We start from the raw sequence: 18,389 nt of genomic DNA on the forward strand, positions 1-18,389 counted from the left end.
TATTTTAAAAATTAATATTTTCTTCATTTTTTATTTATTTTAAATTTATTTTAAAATTTAAAATTTTCTTCATTTTTTATTTATTTCTCTTTTAATATTAGTTTACTTTATTACTCTTTCTTTTTATCTTAACTTTATTTTTATTTCTTAATTTAACCTTTTTTAATTTTTTCTCTTTGATTTATTTAACATTTATTTATTTTATTTTACGATCTAACATTTTTTTGACTTTTTTTAGGAGAATTTTAATTTATCAAAGGTAAGTAATTTGTATCGAATTTTAAATTTTAATTAACTTTTAACTTTCACAACTAAGACAACCCAGAAATTAAATTGGTACCGAAAGGGCAGTACAAGGGTGTTAATCTTTCATTGACTGTAATCAACTCCCGAATCTAATTTATTTCTGGTAAAACGCAAATCATGTAAGATGATAATCTAAGGTGTCCGGTCAACCTAATGATCGGTGGCGAATCTAACACATTTATTTAAGTCGAAGCTCAATTTCGGGCCCACCCGAAGGGCGTTTACGAAAAGTGGGAAGACACCGAGGGAAATATCAACTGTTTAAAATATATATTAATTTTGTTAAAAATATAATAAGTTTTTAAATTAATTTAGTGGTTGGGTGCTTAGAATTAGTTTCCAAAGGTATGTTGTTTGAATCTAATGGGAAGTTTTTTAAAAAATAAAACGACATCGTTTTTATTTTTTTAAGTATCAAAATAGTGTTATCATATCATCATATCGTTACATCATTAACGGCAGAATGACATAATTACACTTAAAAGTAAATAAAATTGACAAAATTACACTTAAATCGTTAATGTTAAAATTGATAAAATTAAAATGTTGATGATATAAACGAGTTATCATTCAAAGGTTGGTGATATTTGAAATAATTAACCCTTTTTTTAATGGCTGAATGGATGAGGACAAGTGGCATGTCATGCTGAACCGGAGCTCTTCACCTCACCAAAAGCCGTTTATTTACAAAATCGGCTTTTGAAAGTGTCTCTCGTCGTTTGTTAATTGTTACTTTCCATGTCAGCTAGGAAAGGTCGTCCAGTTCGTATGAGATATTTATTTAATCGTGAGAAAATGTAATTTAGTTGAGTGAAGTATTTACCCCACGCGCAGTTTTTAAAAATCCGACCGACAAACCTTAAGATAAATAGTGTAATTAAGGGATTCCAATTTAGGTAGTTCCTTCAACAACGAAGAGAAGGAAAGCGCGTGGAGCAGTAATGCCCAAACATGACATGACACGTCAGATTCTTCATTGCTTCGCTTTTTAGCATTGTATGTTTCATTTTATGCTGTCTATAAAGTTCAAGACAGCCGGCCTCTTCGGACATTGCACGGCTACAACAAACATAATCTTCTCCTTTTTTTCCTCTCTATTAATGGAAGACAATAATCATAACTCAACCGCCGCCTCCGAACCCGATGTCCAGATCCTTACTTCCGGCGGCCTCCTTATCCCTGCTCACTCCACCATATTGGTAATGATTCTAAATACCCCCCCTTCTCTTTTACTGCATTTTCGTTTACTTTTTCGTTTCTGATCTGATTTTCTTTTTCTTAAATCAGGCAACGGTGTCGCCGGTGCTGGAAAATATTATCCAAAGTCCAGTGAAACATCGGAGATCTGAGAGAGTCATCCCGATTCTCGGCGTTCCATGCGACGCCGTTTCTGCTTTTGTTGAATACCTCTATAACTCCACGTTAGTACTTTACTTGATTAGAGGAGCCATTGTCGATTAAAGTTTAGATTTTATTCTTGTTTTACGACGAAGTTGAATTGACGGAAATGTTCCTCATGCTACGATAGGTGCACGGAAGAGCAAATGGAGAAATACGGAATTCACCTGCTAGTATTATCACACGTCTATTTGGTGCCACAACTGAAGCAGCGGTGCACTAGGGGAGTGAGCGAGCGGTTGACGGTGGAGAATGTGGTGGACGTGCTTCAACTCACCCGTCTATGCGACGCACCCGACCTCTACCTCAAGTGCTTGAAGCAGGTGACCGCTCGTTTCAAGAGCGTCGAGCAAACCGAAGGTTGGAAATTCATGCAGGATCATGATCCCTGGCTCGAACTCGAGATTCTCAAATTCATCCACGAAGCCGAATCGGTAAAAAAAAGTACTCCAATTTCGATCAAGCTAATTTGTGATATTAGTTATTGATTACGGTGAAAATTGTATTGGCAGAGGAAAAAGAGAACGAGGCGGCACAAGAAAGAACAGAGCTCATATTTACAACTAAGCGACGGAATCGAGTGTTTGGAGCACATTTGCAGAGAAGGGTGCACGACGGTGGGGCCGTACAACATCGAGCCCGCCAAGAAACCGAGGCCGTGCGATAAATACGCGACGTGTGAAAGTGTGCAGATGTTGATAAAGCATTTTGCTCTGTGTAAGAGAAGGGCTAATGGCTTCCGATGCTCTCGCTGCAACCGGATGTGGCAGCTCCTTCGACTCCATTCCTCCATCTGTGATCACCCTGATTCTTGCAGGGTTCCGCTCTGCAGGTAAACTTGGAGACCACACTTTTATTCCCAAGATTTTGGCTTTTTCTAAAGCCCAATTTTTCCCACACCACACTGGTCAATTCTTGCAACTGGAAATGCATGTTTGCTTCTTTGTTTTTTTTAATAAAACACCAACATGTCTTAAAAGGTCCCATCTTTGTCATTTTCTTCGCTAATTGGGTCCCCTTTATTCTTCCCTTTCAATTTAATCATGAAGGAACGAGCTAAGACTGTTTGCTTTTGTAAATTTGGCAGGCAATTCAAATTGAAAGCACAACAGCAGAAACTGGGCGACGATGCAAAGTGGAAATTACTTGTAAAGAAGGTTTTGTCGGCCAAAGCGATGTCGTCACTATATCTACCCAAGAGAAAGAGAGAGGAAGAGCTGAAGGAAACAAAGGGTAGCACTGCTCAAGCATTGAAAACCTTTTGAGCTTCCTTTGAAACTAAACAACAGAGTGCCTGTAAAACTAGTGCATATTACTTAAAATTTTAAATTTTTCTGCCGACGTTTACTTAGATTTTTAGCAGCGTTAAGAGTATGTTGTAAAATAAGTGCATGTTTTCGGAAAGATGAATCAAAATTCACTTCCACTGTATCTCATCTAGCTTTTTCTCGTGTTCTTCTGGAACGCCAATCTATCTTCTTCCAATAATGTCCGATACCTTGATTTGATGTGATGAATATTAATTTGATGGTCATTTATTCTGTGATTTGATAAAACTTACATATTTTCGTCGTAATATTCTCTCTCTAACACCCTTTGATTAATATTTTTTGAAGTAGCACATTTTTAATTGAGGTGACACAAAAGCGCATCTTCGGGGACGCGTTTTACTTGGTTTATGCTGACTGGGATGCCACGTGTGAAAGACGCATCCCAGGGACACGCCATCCATTAAATGCCATAAATGCCCATCCATTTTTCCCCCAACTACCCCTCCTCTTCCCCTATATAAACCCCCTCAACCTCCTCATTCTTCACACCAAAATTATCTTCTCATCTCTTATATAACTCAAATTCTGAAACTATTTGAGTTTTAAATTTCTTATTAGTGGTAAGAAATTAATTTTTAAGTTAGTATTTTTTTAAATAGTTTTTATATTTTATAGTAATATAATTATATAAATATTATTTTTTATTAAAATAATATTTATATAATTATTATTTATTTAAATTTATTAATTAATTATTTTTTGTGTTAATTATATTTTTTTATCTACAGTTATAATGGAAAGTAAAATGCTGTTGCAATTGGATGCAAACCATATCTCCAGACATTTTAGTGATATGATAATATTTTTTATAATTAATGTTAATATTTATTATTATTTTTAATTTAAATTTATAATAAATTTATATTAATTATAATTTTTATAATGCATATTATTTAGGAAACTGATCGTATTTTAAAGACTTTTATTAAAAACCCACGTATACCGACACCACAACATATTTTGCTATATTTGTCTTATGTTGGGTTCGGGTATATTGCAACAATTATTGGCGGTTGCAAACTCGAACCTGTCCTAATTTCTACATTGATTGAGAGATAGAGGCCCGAGACACACACATTTCATCTTCCATGTGGAGAGGCTATAATTACATTGTAGGATGTCTCTATGCATCTGTGGCTTCTCGTCGATGGGAATATTATGTGTGGTATGGTAGATGGTGATTGACAGTCAATGTGCATGGAGTATCTTGGAGCTGCTCCGCCAGAGTTTAATGGAGGTAGAATAGTTTTATCATGGTTGAAAGCTAATTTTGAAGTTCTAAATGAAAATGCTTCAGATGATGAAGTAAAGGCATGTCCTCGGGATTATATTCTACGAATTATTGGAGGAATATTGATGCCCGACAAATCTCGCAACCATATGCATTGTATGTGGTTGCGGCATCTGATTGATTTTGATGAAACTGGAAGATATAGTTGGGGCGCTGCATTTTTGGCATTTCTCTTTAGAGAAATGTGTCGTGCGACAAATTATAAGAAAACTGCTATCGGTGGATGTCTCTTGCTTCTGCAATCATGGGCGTGGTTCCGCATGTCTTTCTTATGCCCGATCGTCAATGAACCATACGTATTCCCCTTATTATTGAGGTAATTTTTTAACTAAATTTTGATTTAAATATTTTTAATTAAATAGGGTGATATTAAGTTTATATTATATTTCATAGGTGGTCTATGAAAAGAAAGAACCATAGAGATATACCTAATGGACTAGAGGAAATCCGTGTACTTATTGATACAAAAGCTGGGTCTGAGGTATGTTTTGAAATCTATTTAAATATGAATATTTTAATTTAAAATGTTAGATATAATTAGAATATTATATTTATTTGAATTGTATAGTTATATTTCAGTTTCAGTGGATACCTTATGCGAGCGATGAAGTAAAGGCTTGCATCTCACCCCACCTGAGTGGGTCATTAGAAGTTTGGATGTCAATTGTACCTCTTATATGTTATGCTATTATTGAGTGACATCCAGTTGATCGCATGCTCCGTCAGTTTGGTTGTACGCAATATATTCCTGGAGCACCTAGGAATTTAGACAACATGCATAACATAGATAGGCGAGGCAAGAAAGAGATTAACTGGGTGGTGAGACACAGAGATTGGATTGCGCTTTGGGAGAACCGGTATGCACAGTTGGCCCATCGACAATTTTACGCTGAAACTGATCATGTGGTTACGGATAACTATATGGACTGGTTTAATGAAAATGGAAAGTCATTTATACTTTCGGCTGAAGCACGAGGGGTTAACATTCCTAGACGCCGAGAGAGACGTCCACCGTCTCAATATCATCGTCCTCTGACTTGTGGACGGAGAGAAGGTGCTACCGGTTCTGTATCAGTCCCACCACAACATCCCTATCCACCGATGATGATGCCCAACCCTCCAGTTCAGATGCCATCTCCTCAAGGGTATATGCCAAGCCCACCAGTTTATATGTCATCTCCGCAGGGTTACATTCCTAGCCTTCAGGGTTATATTCCTAGCCCGCAGGGTTTTATGAGACCATATGGAGATGCATATACGACTATATTTAATGATCCAACATATGGTTCATATGCATCTTATTTGACTGGTGGTCCTTCTCCACAGACACCTCAATCTCCATCTGGATCACAGACATCGATACCAATGTTTTCACACTTTTCTCAATTTTCTATGAGCGGTGGGATTGTTAGTAGCACTCATCCAGGGTCATTATTTTATACAGGCCCTTCAGCGTCATCTACAACACCAGCCGAAGAAAATGCCGATGGTGATAATAGTGAAGATGAGGAGACTGAAGAAAAAGTTCCACGAAGAAATCCTCAGCGAAATAGACAACCACCGCCATGTGGAACTCATTCGAAAAGGCAACATCGGTGATCCAGTTGTATTTTAATGTTATTTAAATAGTTATATTTCATAAATTTATGTAATTTGGTTATGTTATTTAAATGTTTCATGGTTGTTAGAACAATATTTTTAATGTTATTTTTATTCAAATTTAACATTAAATGTTTTTAATATACAAATTATAGTATTCGAAATTTAAAATTAAAATACAAATTATGGTATTCGAAATTTAACATTAAATTCAACTTAATATTCCAATTGTATTCAAAATTAAAGGTTATATTCCAATTATAGTTCACAGTACTTAAATTGAAATTAAATTTATCCATACGTATGATTTTATCCTTAACATATACATTAAAACATATACATTAAAACCAACTTATCACTTCATATTTATTCGTAAAAACATGTCCATGCTCATTCCATACAATTTCAATGTCTCAACCAACTTATCACTTCACATTTATTCAATTTATCCATAACATTTTATCCAATATATTTAAACAACCAACTGATCACTTCACATTTATTCAATTTATTTATAACATTTTATCCAATTTATTCAAACTTCACATAACATTTTAATTTAAGTTATGAACATCCAATTTCACATGAGTGAGGCAATGATAATATATTCTCTGACAAAATAATGGAAGGCGTACCCCCGGGAACGCGCTTTCACCACTTTGCTAAGTCCCCTCAGAAATAATAGGTACTGACATTAATAGTTCTCCGGGGGACATGAGTGACATAATAGGGCAATGATAACATATTCTCTGACAAAATAATAGAAGATGCGCCCCCAGGAACGCCCTTTCACCACTTTGCCAAGTCCCATCAGAAATAATAGGTACTGACATGAATAGTTCTCCGGGGGACATGAGTGACATAATAGGGCAATGATAACATATTCTTTGACAAAATAATGGAAGGCGCGCCCCCAGGAACGCGCTTTCACCACTTTGCCAAGTCCCATAAGAAATAATAAGTACTGACATGAATAGTTCTTCGGGGGACATGAGTGACATAATAGGGCAATGATAACATATTCTCTGACAAAATAATGGAAGACGCGCCCCCAGGAACGCTCTTTCACCACTTTGCCAAGTCCCATCAGAAATAATAGGTATTAACATAAATAGTTCTCCGAGGGACGTGAGTGGCATAATAGGGCAATGATAACATATTCTCTGACAAAATAATGGAAGGCGCGCCCCCAGGAACGCGCTTTCACCACTTTGCCAAGTCCCATCAGAAATAATAGGTATTGACATGAATAGTTCTCCGGGGGACATGAGTGACATAATAGGGCAATGATAACATATTCTCTGACAAAATAATCGAAGGCGCCCCTCCGGGAATGCTCTTTCACCACTTTGGGTACTAACATGAATAGTGCCCCCGAGGGACATGAGTGACATAATAGGGTAACGATAACATATTCTCTGACAAAATAATGGAAGGCGCCCCCCTAGGAACGCGTACCCCCGAGGGATATGAATGACATAATAGAGCAATGATAACATATTATCTGACAAAATAATCGAAGGCGCGCCCCTAGGAACGTGCCTTTACGTGAATAGTACCCCGGTTATAGACATTATTATATGTAACATATTATGTACTTTCAAAACAAACTTCAGTTCACAAGTTTTCAAATTCTCAAACTCTAAATTTCTCAAAAATCTAAATCCTCTATTCTCTGAAAATGAGTCATCTTTCTGCTGTTGTTTTATATGATGGAGAAATTAAGGAAGCTGAAGAGGGGGTTGTTTTTGAGTAAGATCATTATATCCCCTTAACCTTGAAGAGAAATATCACTCTTGAGGAGTTAATCACAAAAATTTCGTTAAAGATTCGTGTAGTTGGCCGGAGAAGACTATCTTCACTTTAGTATAGACTTCCTACTGAACTTTTTCTATTCACGTATACATCATTTCAGCTTTCCAACGATGATGATGTTTCTATGATGGTTGATGCTCATATGGGGAGTTCACAATCTCTTATTGAAATGTATGTCACTTTTATACATGTTCGTGCTTCTCGTGGTCTCTCATATTCCTCTCACTTTGGCATTGCATATCAAGCTGATCAAGTTGATAGCCCGACACAACTGATATGTAATGATTTCATATCATTAATGGCGGATCCAACGCCAGATGTTATGCCATCAAGTTCAATAGGAAGACATTCATCAGTAACTGCTTCTGATCTCAACCCACGTGGCTTCACCAATAATCCATATGGCAACATCTCTTCTACTTCAAGGGGCAGACATTCATCTGCCAATGTTTTTGACTTACATATGGAAATACCATCGAGATGATAGTTTATTCACATCCCACATAATACAATAGCCTCAAGTTCAAGGGGAGGACACGCAAGCGGGAACTTAGTTGACCTCAACATTGGATTATCGGAGGAACCCTCATCTCCACCAGAAGAACCTCTTCGGGAGCCAGGTGCAGATGGTGCTGAAACGGAATTATTCGTTGAACCTGACTCACCACAGTTTAACGTACATTCTGATGATGATGAGGATGACGTTCCGATAAATACAATACTAGTTAAACTTCTTGTACATATGTATGAGGTTGATTATGATGTTTTGTATGAGCCTGAATTTTCGGATCTTCTTGATATTGGCAACTATGGACTTCAGTCATCAGTCAACGACAGTGATTTACATATTGGAATGGAGTTCACATCGAATGAGGAAGCAATGATGGAAATAAAGAGTTACAATATTCATAACTCAGTTCAGTCCCGAGTTGATTGATCTACCACGGAGAAATATGTCTGCTATTGCGTCCAACATGACAACGGATGTCAAGCGATGACCCGTGTATCAAAGAGGAATAGGAAGAAAAACTTATAGGAACTAACCAGATACAATGGTCCTCACACGTGTTGTGCAAGAAGTATAAACCAGGATCATCCCAACTTGGACTCCAACATTATTTGCCAAGCAATCATGCCCATTGTGAAACAAAGCTCTCATATAGTTGTTGCAGTGTTAATTTCTGCTATACAGTCACAATATGAGTACACCGTCTCCTATAAAAAAGCTTGGTTGGCAAAACAAAATGTCATTTGCAAACTTCATGGCGAATGAGATTCCTCTTACAACGAGCTGCCTAGTTGGTTTCATGTTGTGCAAAGACTCAATCCCGGGACAATTATTGAGTTCGAAACTCAACATCATTACGTGAATGATCGAGTGGTTCGCGATCGCTGCCAATTCTACCGTGTCTTTTGGACTTACCCTCAGTGTATTAATATAGTCAAGTACTGTAAACCAGTTGTACAAATGGATGGTACTTTCTTGTATGGGAAATACAAGCAAGTTTTATTATTGGTTGTGGTCCAAGATGGAAACCGCAATATTCTTCCTGTTACGTTTGCCCTCGTTCAAGGAGAATACACTGAGTCCTGGGATTTTTTCCTTAAAAATTTACGTTTACATGTTGTCACCAGGGAACGAGTATGCATTATTTCAGACCGAGGAGCCGGGATAAAAGTAATAATGGAGTCTTTGGGTACAATGTATAGACCTCCACATGTTCAACATCGTTATTGTGTCTGTCATATTGCTGCAAACTATTACGAAAAATACAAGAAGAACGATGAACGTCAGTTAGTCGTGCGGATGGGTATGTTACTTTTTTCCAATTTTTCTATCATTTTCGTATTACTTATTTATACTTCATATTAACTATTTCATATTCCTAATGGCTTAGGTTACGAACTCTTACCTCAAAGGTTTGAGTCTATGCTACAAGAGTTGTTTGGAAAAAATAAGAAGGGGTGCGAATACATTATGGACATCAGCAAAGAAATGTGGACAAATGCGTATGACAGGGGGTATCGCTATGGTCATATGAAAACCAACTTGGCTGAAGCAATAAATTTAACCTTAAAGGGGGTTTGTCATTTACCAATTACAACATTGGTCAAAACAACTTATTTTCGTTTGGGTCAACTCTTTGCAAAGCTCGGTGGACAAGCTCTTACTTGGATGCAAAACGACCATATTTACAACCCAAGACTAGTAGCTGATTTACAAAAAAAATGGTTGTATCAAATGGGATGTTGGTTACAAATTTTTCTCACACCCGTGAATTGTTTCGTGTAACCGAAATGCCACGTTCGCTGCAAGGGATTGAAACTAACTCTTTCAGAGTTAATCTGCAAGAGAGGTTGTGCGATTGTGGTTTCTTTCAAGCACTCAAATATCCATGCTCTCATGTCATTGCATCTTGCTCATATTTGCATTTGGACTACAAAAATTATGTTGATCCCGTATACCAACTTTCACAAGTATTCAAGGTATATGAATTTGAGTTTCCTCCCATAGGAAACGAAAGAGACCCAGATGAGATTCAAACTTGGCTTACAATTGTACCAGATCCATTGCTATTGAGGGACTCAAGTCGTCCAAAATCTACTAGAATACATTGTGATATGGATATTCGGAAGAAGTCAACAGAACAAAAACGATGTGGGCATTGTAGAAACATCGGGCACAATAGAAAAAATGTACAACTATGTTATCATCACATAACTGTTAATCATTATGTAATTAATATTCTATTTAAATGAATGTTTTTGTTTCTAATATTTAAATGTAATTGAATTTTCTATAATTTCTCAATGTATGTACACCTAAATAATTTTTTTAAAAAAATTTTATTTAAAAATTATTTTATGATATTTATTTAATATAATAATTAATATTATTTATTATAAAAAATTAATTATTAATTTTATTAACTTATGCATCAATATTTTCGTTAAATATTGATAACAGATGACTAGATTGATAACATTTAAATAATTAAGTGATAAAATTAATAGATCGATAATCAAAATAAAAAATTAATAGATATATAATCATACGTGTAATATTATAATTTCATATATTTTTCCTATAACTACAATAAGATCAAACCTGATTTTCATCTATTATTCCATCCGATTAATGTCGCGTGGAATGGGTGAATGCCAAAGTCCCTGAAACATATAACACTAAAACCTAAATTCACTCCACCTTTAACACACATTTAAATAATACATTTGATACATCTTAAATTATAACCGAACTTGACTTAATCAAATTTCGATAAAAGTTTTGTTCGAATTGATTCGATTTGAATTTGAACTTGATTTGAGACCTTAACGAGTTGAGTCAAGTAAAATCTAACTCGACTCGATAAGTTTGCGATCAACTTGTTAATTTTTTTAATAATATTTTACTAGTTATCTTAGAAAATCATTTCATTAAAAAATTTATTAATAGAAGTTAAATGACTAATCTATTAATTTTATAATAAAAATATTAAATTATTAATAAATTATTATTATTTTACTACACTAAAAAATTAAACCTTAATTATTATTTTAATGTATTTGTGGAATTTTATTTTGGAGTTTAGACTTTGAATTTGTTTCGTACACTCTTTTGATATTTTTTTTTGTTAAATTTATCAATTTACTTTTATATTAAGTTTTATATAGTATTGGTAGATTTTACGTTCAACTAAAAAATAAGATAAAAATTTTGGCGAGTTTAACTAGTAACGAGCTTAACGAATACAAGTTGAGCAACAAGATTTTTAAATAGCACGAGTCAAGCAAAATTTTAAAGAGCAACGAATTGAGTCGAACAATTTTTTTTAACAAACACGAGTTGAACACTGCCTAACTCGCAATTGACTCGCTCGATAACCACCCCTACTCCAAATACTCAATTGCTCTATCTTCTACATTGGTACCTAATTCCATTAGTCCATCACCAACAAGAATAACATTTTACTAATAAACTTTTAAATAGACAATGAAACTCAATTTGCAATTTTAAATAAAAAAAAAGTTGAAAAATCAATACTACACTATATAAAGGGATAAATATGGTAAAGATCGGATTTGAATTTAAATTCGCTGACCTTTATAATGTCATTAAATCAAGAATTTGCTGATTAAATAAAATTAATAAGTTAAAAAGTTTATTTTTTTAAAAGCGATGAATGAGAACAATTAGACATTTCAATGATGCAATGTCACCTTCACCATTTTATTGGATATGTTATAAGGGTGAGACAAAGATAGTTTTGTTTATGCTTCTTTGCACTTTATATGAATATTGAAAATATCTGTTTCTATGATTAAAAAAAATAAGTAAAAATCAAATTATTTCAGTTATTAAATAAATAATTTTCATTTTTAGAGGCCACAGGTTCGAGCATAAAAAATTAAAGGGTATTTAAATGTTTATAATCAAATATTTGAGAGTTTTTCGAATATATACTATCACTTGTAAAATCTCTAGTTTAATAAAAAAAGAAAAAATAGAATATCTATTTCATTAATATTTACTATTAGCTGATTTTTAGGCAAATTTCACTTTTGGGGACAAGACAAAACAAATTATTGGAAGGTCAAAAATATAATTTTATTAGAAAAATAATTAAATTAAAGAGTAAATTATATGTTTAGTCACCCATTTATTTCCTCAATTTCGTTTTGATCATCAAATATTTTTTTCAAAATTATATAATTTTATATTTTAACTATTCATTGATAAAAAAATAGACAGAACTGCTAACTTAATTAATTTATAAATACTTTAATTTTATATTAGTCCTCAAATTATTAATGTTTTAATTTTATCTTCAAAATTTTATTATAAATTAATTTTTGAATTTATGAATATATTAATTTTACATTGATCCCAAATTTGGACCATGGCAAAAGCTGAATGAATTGTGGAAGATTGATTTTGATAGGAAGAGGCAGACTTTGGAGCATGGTAAAACCTTAATCAAAGCCCATTTACAACTGTAGTACTCCTTGCTTTTGATCCAGAAAACAAGTCAAATAAACCTACCTACCGAACCAAAAACTATATAATGCCTTGAGATTTATTGGATGCCATCTGCTTCCTCTTCCAAATTCCAACCCACCCTTCTTGTTCTTCTCCTTTGCTTCTTGGGGTCTTGGTCTGAATTTATAATCGTCTTAACTGTGGTGTTTTCGTAAATTTCAAACAGAAAATGGAACCCGAAATGTTGGTACCGCCTCCCCAAGTTTCCATAGGCGGCGTTGAGAGCTCCAAGACGCTTTTTCCGCCTCCAAAGGTCGTGGTTTTGGCTGACCTTAATGTCTACCCTCCTGAATCCGACGACCATGATTCTCTGCTCCTCCCTGCTCCTGACCTTACTAGGTTCCACCCCCTTTGCTTCGATTCCTTCTATGTTTTGTGTGATTGTTGGAGCAATTATTGAGCTTTCTCGGTTTCTTCAATACTTGGTTTTAATTTCAATTTATGTATTTTATGGAAATGGGGTGTTATATTTCGGAGTTTAGAGCAGTTTAATTTGATTTTGGTTTTGCCTTTAAGCTGCTTCAATAGTAAAATCCCTGCAAACCCTTTGCTTTAGTAGCTCTATTGAACTCACTGCATGCTTTAATGAACCTGTATTTTGTGTTCTCTGAGTTTAGTTGAAGTTTGAACAATTATTACAATTTACATGATGTAGACTAACTAATGATGAAAGCAGTCAAGATAAAAGTACCTTAGTTTCCAAAGACATCGATGCTGTGGAAGGGGCAGTTAAAAAGTTAAATAAGAAATGCCTCAAAACTGTTAGTTCCATCCCCTCATTCTTTGACATCGTGCAATTTTAAGCTTGGTACTATAGTTGATGGATATCAAAGTGTGCCGTTTCTTGAATGTTTTGTATTGTCTTTAACCGAGAAACAGTTTTGAATTGTGTTTCATAGCTGTATATTCGGTTGAGGGTGTAGGCTAATGGTTTCAGTATCAACTTCTTCGAACTTGGTAAATTTGTTTACCGACACTGAGGATGCTTTTTTTTGGTTTACTTTGCAATTGTTTTTATGTTCTTGTAGGGTTTGGTGCATGTTGCGAGGAAGAATCCAAAAAATGCGCATGCTCATTTCATTCTTGGTCTAATGTATCAAAGGCTCGGTCAACCTCAAAAGGTTTAGAAATTAACTGACTTAGCAGGCACCATAGTTTTGTGAATATACATTATTCTTATATCAGTCAGTACCCCTTTTTTCTTATTCTTCTCCCCCTTTCAAAGGCAATTTCGGCTTATGAGAAGGCAGCAGAGATATTGCACCGCAGTGAGGCAGAGATTGCACGGCCAGAGTTGCTTTCCTTAGTTCAAATTCACCATGCCCAGGTGCAGTTATAAATTGATTTCGTTTTCTCTTTGACCTTAATAATAGAAAAATAGAGTGAAAAATATTAGTATAAAAATTATATGCTTTCTAATCTAGCATTGGTCAATATGCAGTGTCTTCTCCTAGAAAATTCAGTAGATAACGTTTTGGATAAAGAGCTTGAACATGAAGAACTTAACGAGATCCTCTCTAAATTGAAGGAGTCAATGCAGTCAGATATTAGACAAGCAGGTGTATGGAACACCCTAGGCTTGATTCTTCTCAAAACTGGTCGACTGCAGGTATAACTACGAAATTATCATTGGTTGAATAGTATTTTTCTCATTACTTGATCTGATCTGGAGTTTACTTCTGATGTAGAGTGCCATCGCAGTTTTATCATCTTTGTTGGCTCTTGCCCCCGACAACTATGATTGCGTTGGAAACCTTGGGATTGCTTATCTCCAGAGGTAAGATTGTCTCGTTTTGGAAATGAAAAGGCGATATTGGAATGCTGAAGTGAGGGTTGGAGAGGATAACTTTGATTCTTTATCTTTCTCATTGACGGATCGCCATGCATTCTGACTTTGATTCTTTATCTTTTTATTGATGGAAAAGCACTAATCGTCAACATACGTTGCATACATTCTAACTTGTGATTTATGTTTTCAGTGGAAACTTGGAGCTTTCAGCAAAGTATCTCCAAGATTTGATCATTAAAGACCAAAACCATCCGGCAGCTTTAATGAACTATGCTGTAATTCTTCTTTGTAAATATGGTTCAGTTGTTGCAGGTAAGCCTGTGAGAGTGTAAATTCTTACATCCCTAGCCTTTCAATTTGCCGTTCGGAAGAACTTCAAAAGCAGCAATGGATGTAAATGATGTAGGCATGTTGAAAGAAAGTAGTTTGAGCTCATTCTTTTCTCTTCTCAGGTGCTGGTGCAAATGCCAGTGAAGGAGCTTCCAGGGATCAGTTTCCAGCCATCAATGTTGCGAAGGAGTGTTTGTTAGCCGTAGTAAAATCTGATCTGAAAGCAGCACATACATGGGCGAATCTAGCCAATGCATATTATTTGATCGGTGACCATAGTAGTTCCAGCAAATGTTTGGAGAAGGTGCTAACGGATTATTGATAGTCACTTATAGCTTCTTTTGTTTGGGTTGTCCATTTTTTTGCCCCCCATTTTTATAAAATATAGGATGCCCTATTTTTAGTTTTCGCCTGCCGTTGTGCTTTTAATGCAAAATTGCTATTAATATAGTTACAAATGCATGCATGACTTTTGCTTGAACTTATTCTGTCACATTGTTTTGTGGTCTTCCGCAAGTTTTAGTTTATTCTTGCTTTTGTTTATTATTAAAAAGGTTGCAAAACTGGAACCAAATTGCATGTCTACTCGATACGCCGTTGCAGTCCATCGAATCAAGGATGTTGAAAGGTCACAAGATCTAGTGAACAACTTTCTTGGGCTGGCAATGAAATGGCATCAGTACTAAGAGAAGGAGATGCTGTGCCAATTGAACCTACCGTTGCATGGGCCGGACTTGCCATGGTTCATAAGGCTCAACATGAGATTGTGGCAGCCTTTGAGACGGAACAAAATGAGTTAGTCGAGGTCGAAGAGCGAGCTATCTTCAGTTTAAAGCAGGTATGATTTTCAGTTTAGCTTTTCTACAAGTTAATAGTTAAGCTTTTTATAAAAACTGTTACGATGTGGTTGAAGTAATTGGCACAATTATGTCTAATATGTAACTGTATCGTGCATCTACTGGCGCAATTGACTCAGAGAAATTTTTATCATCTATTATCCAGGCAACAGCTGAAGACCCAGATGATGCTGTGCAATGGAACCAGCTAGGACTTCATAGTCTCTGTTCTCAGCATTTTAAAACTGCACAGAAGTCTTTGCAAGCCGAATGCGTTTACAAGCGAGCACTTTCATTGGCATCAGCGGAACAAGCACACGCAATATTTTCCAACCTGGGGAATCTCTACGACAACAAAAGCAATATGAACGCGCCAAGGCAATGTTTACGAAGTCGCTTGAACTCCAGCCTGGATATGCTCCGGCTTTTAATAATCTCGGTCTCGTGTTTGTCGCCGAGGGTCAATGGGAAGAAGCAAAGTTCTGCTTTGACAAAGCGCTTCAGTCGGATCCATTGCTTGATGCGGCCATATCCAACATGATTAAAACCGTGGCCTCGTCTCAACGGTGTGCGGGTTTGTCGTCGTTTCTCATACCCGATTAATTAACGTTCCTGGAAATATGTAAAATTATGGTTTATATATCTGTATATAGTGTACATTATAGAGGAAATGCGACAGAACAATGCGTTGTATCTTTAAATGCAAATGTTTGATTTCCTTGTACAAGGCAAATCTTAAGAAATTCAAGGCTGATTTTTCCTTATTCTGTTCATATCATGCGTGGGAATTGATTTTTTTTAGAGATTTATTTTTAGTGGATTGGCCTTATCTATTTTTTATACAATGCTTATATTATTCAAATTCTTTTCACTAACAGTGAAAATGTATTTAATCATTTTGATGGATTATTACTTAAAGCATATATTATTGGCAGCAAAGGACTTCATCATGTATATATGTACATCTTCCAATATCTTGACACCTTAAAATAAACGAATAAAAAAGTGTAGCAATTAACATATACTTACATCAGTATAAGTAAGTACTTAAAAATAAACGTATAATTATATCGGTGCAAGTATATTTTTGTATTTTCAAAAAAATAAAAGATTAAAAATAATAAAGATATATGTTAAAATAGAAAATATATGTCAAGAATAATTTGGTAAAACATATTTTTTTTATCTCATATTCATTTAACTAAACATTATAATCTTGTATACCTTCTGCCAAACAAAATAATATAACATTCTCATTAATGAGATAAACAATGCAATATTATAATAAACTTATTCTCAATAGTAATCTTATATTTCACGAACTAAACAATCCCCGAGAGTTTTTCGATCCTTTTTCAATATCATATAATTGAATGTTGGAATTTGAAAAGGGTCATGTTTAAATGGAGAGAAAACTTTTAAATTTAGGTAGATCAACGTTTACTAGTTTTAATTCATATAAAAACCTTAGTCAAGTCTAGTGCCTAGTGGTCAATGAAATAAAATAATTAGAGTTTTTTATAATAGTATTAAAATCTTAATTGGATATTAGTATCACGAGTTGATTTCATTTGAAATTATTACAAATATTCTCAATATTTATGATTTTGTTTTGGCCCACTAGAGCTTTTCCTTATTTCGTTCATACAATATTGATTCAGAACTTTCCCGGTTCACACTGGTTTCGAAGATTGGTTGACCTTGTCGTCAATGAAGCAAAAATAGTTACTAGTCTTTTTGACTAACCGAGTCTAGGCAAACTCCTCCACGCGTTCTTGGAAGAGACTATAAACTTAAAACTATAAGTCAGTCATCAGAATTTTTCTAGGAATCGAATTGCAGACTAACTTCATGTCGTGTTATTACTGTTCTGTTTCTTCTCCACACATACATATTGAAACCATTGTAATGATGTCCAAAAATCTAAAAGCTATGTGACAAATTTCCATTGTGCCGATAGTGATTTTGATTAGTGGCGAATTTAGAAACTTAAGAATGGGGTCTAAAATTTTAATTTTCTTTTTTTAAAACTAACGAGCATGCAAAAGTTTTTATTTTTTTCATTTTTCTTTAATATATTATACTAAATTTCACTTTTTTTCCTAAATAATGGGGATGCACTTGACCCGAAAAGCTTAGTGCATCCGCCTACTTTGATGATGGAATTTGGCACTAGCTAAGTTTGAAATTGACAAAATTTATTATACAACACTCATCATGTCACTCTCAAAATCTCCTACTTATTAAATTGGTGGAGAGAAAGTTTCAATTTAGGCAAATTGACACAAGTAATTATATCTTGAAATATTTAGAGGTACTGTAATGGCCTTTTTAAAAGGGACCAAATGCTTATGGATGGGCAATGATGTTTGAATTTGCCTACCAAATACTAGTACCATGATATCAAAGCTACTAAGTTTATCTCTTTTCATCTTATGCATTCTCTTTAAGCTGGATAATGTTGAATTCATGACAACAAGTGTTAAGTAATCAGTAAACATGAGTATCGAGAAATATTATTGCTTGCACACTTTGTTCATAGCTCATACATCATTATATAACAAGCAATCAACCATAATTGCCTAACCACTCAGCTATAACAACTAAAAACCTTAGTAACCGACTACAACTGCTTATACACATCAGTATTATA

General features: G+C 34.7%; 2 protein-coding genes across 2 annotated transcripts; both read left to right on the forward strand.

The window, feature by feature from the left end:
* Positions 1 to 1,387: 1,387 nt before the first annotated feature.
* On the forward strand, positions 1,388 to 2,984 carry LOC120122121 (BTB/POZ and TAZ domain-containing protein 1-like). Its single transcript, XM_039141354.1, has 5 exons — positions 1,388 to 1,505; positions 1,594 to 1,727; positions 1,835 to 2,138; positions 2,217 to 2,536; positions 2,792 to 2,984. The coding sequence occupies exons 1-5, from the start codon at positions 1,407 to 1,409 to the stop codon at positions 2,967 to 2,969; spliced, it is 1,035 nt and encodes a 344-aa protein (XP_038997285.1). The 5' UTR covers positions 1,388 to 1,406; the 3' UTR covers positions 2,970 to 2,984.
* A 10,552-nt stretch (positions 2,985 to 13,536) lies between these two features.
* LOC120122283 (tetratricopeptide repeat protein 37-like) lies at positions 13,537 to 16,437 on the forward strand (the record flags this gene model as incomplete). The annotated part of the gene is given in 11 exon segments (XM_039141446.1): positions 13,537 to 13,542; positions 13,810 to 13,902; positions 14,007 to 14,108; positions 14,223 to 14,390; positions 14,470 to 14,558; positions 14,761 to 14,882; positions 15,023 to 15,204; positions 15,455 to 15,536; positions 15,539 to 15,738; positions 15,903 to 16,083; positions 16,086 to 16,437. Coding segments are annotated over 11 exon segments (1,479 nt in total), but the record flags the coding sequence as incomplete, so codon positions are not given.
* Positions 16,438 to 18,389: the final 1,952 nt, after the last annotated feature.

Source organism: Hibiscus syriacus, unplaced genomic scaffold, assembly GCF_006381635.1.
Source record: "Hibiscus syriacus cultivar Baekdansim isolate YM2019G1 unplaced genomic scaffold, ASM638163v2 tig00110384_pilon, whole genome shotgun sequence".
Lineage (NCBI taxonomy): Eukaryota > Viridiplantae > Streptophyta > Magnoliopsida > Malvales > Malvaceae > Hibiscus > Hibiscus syriacus.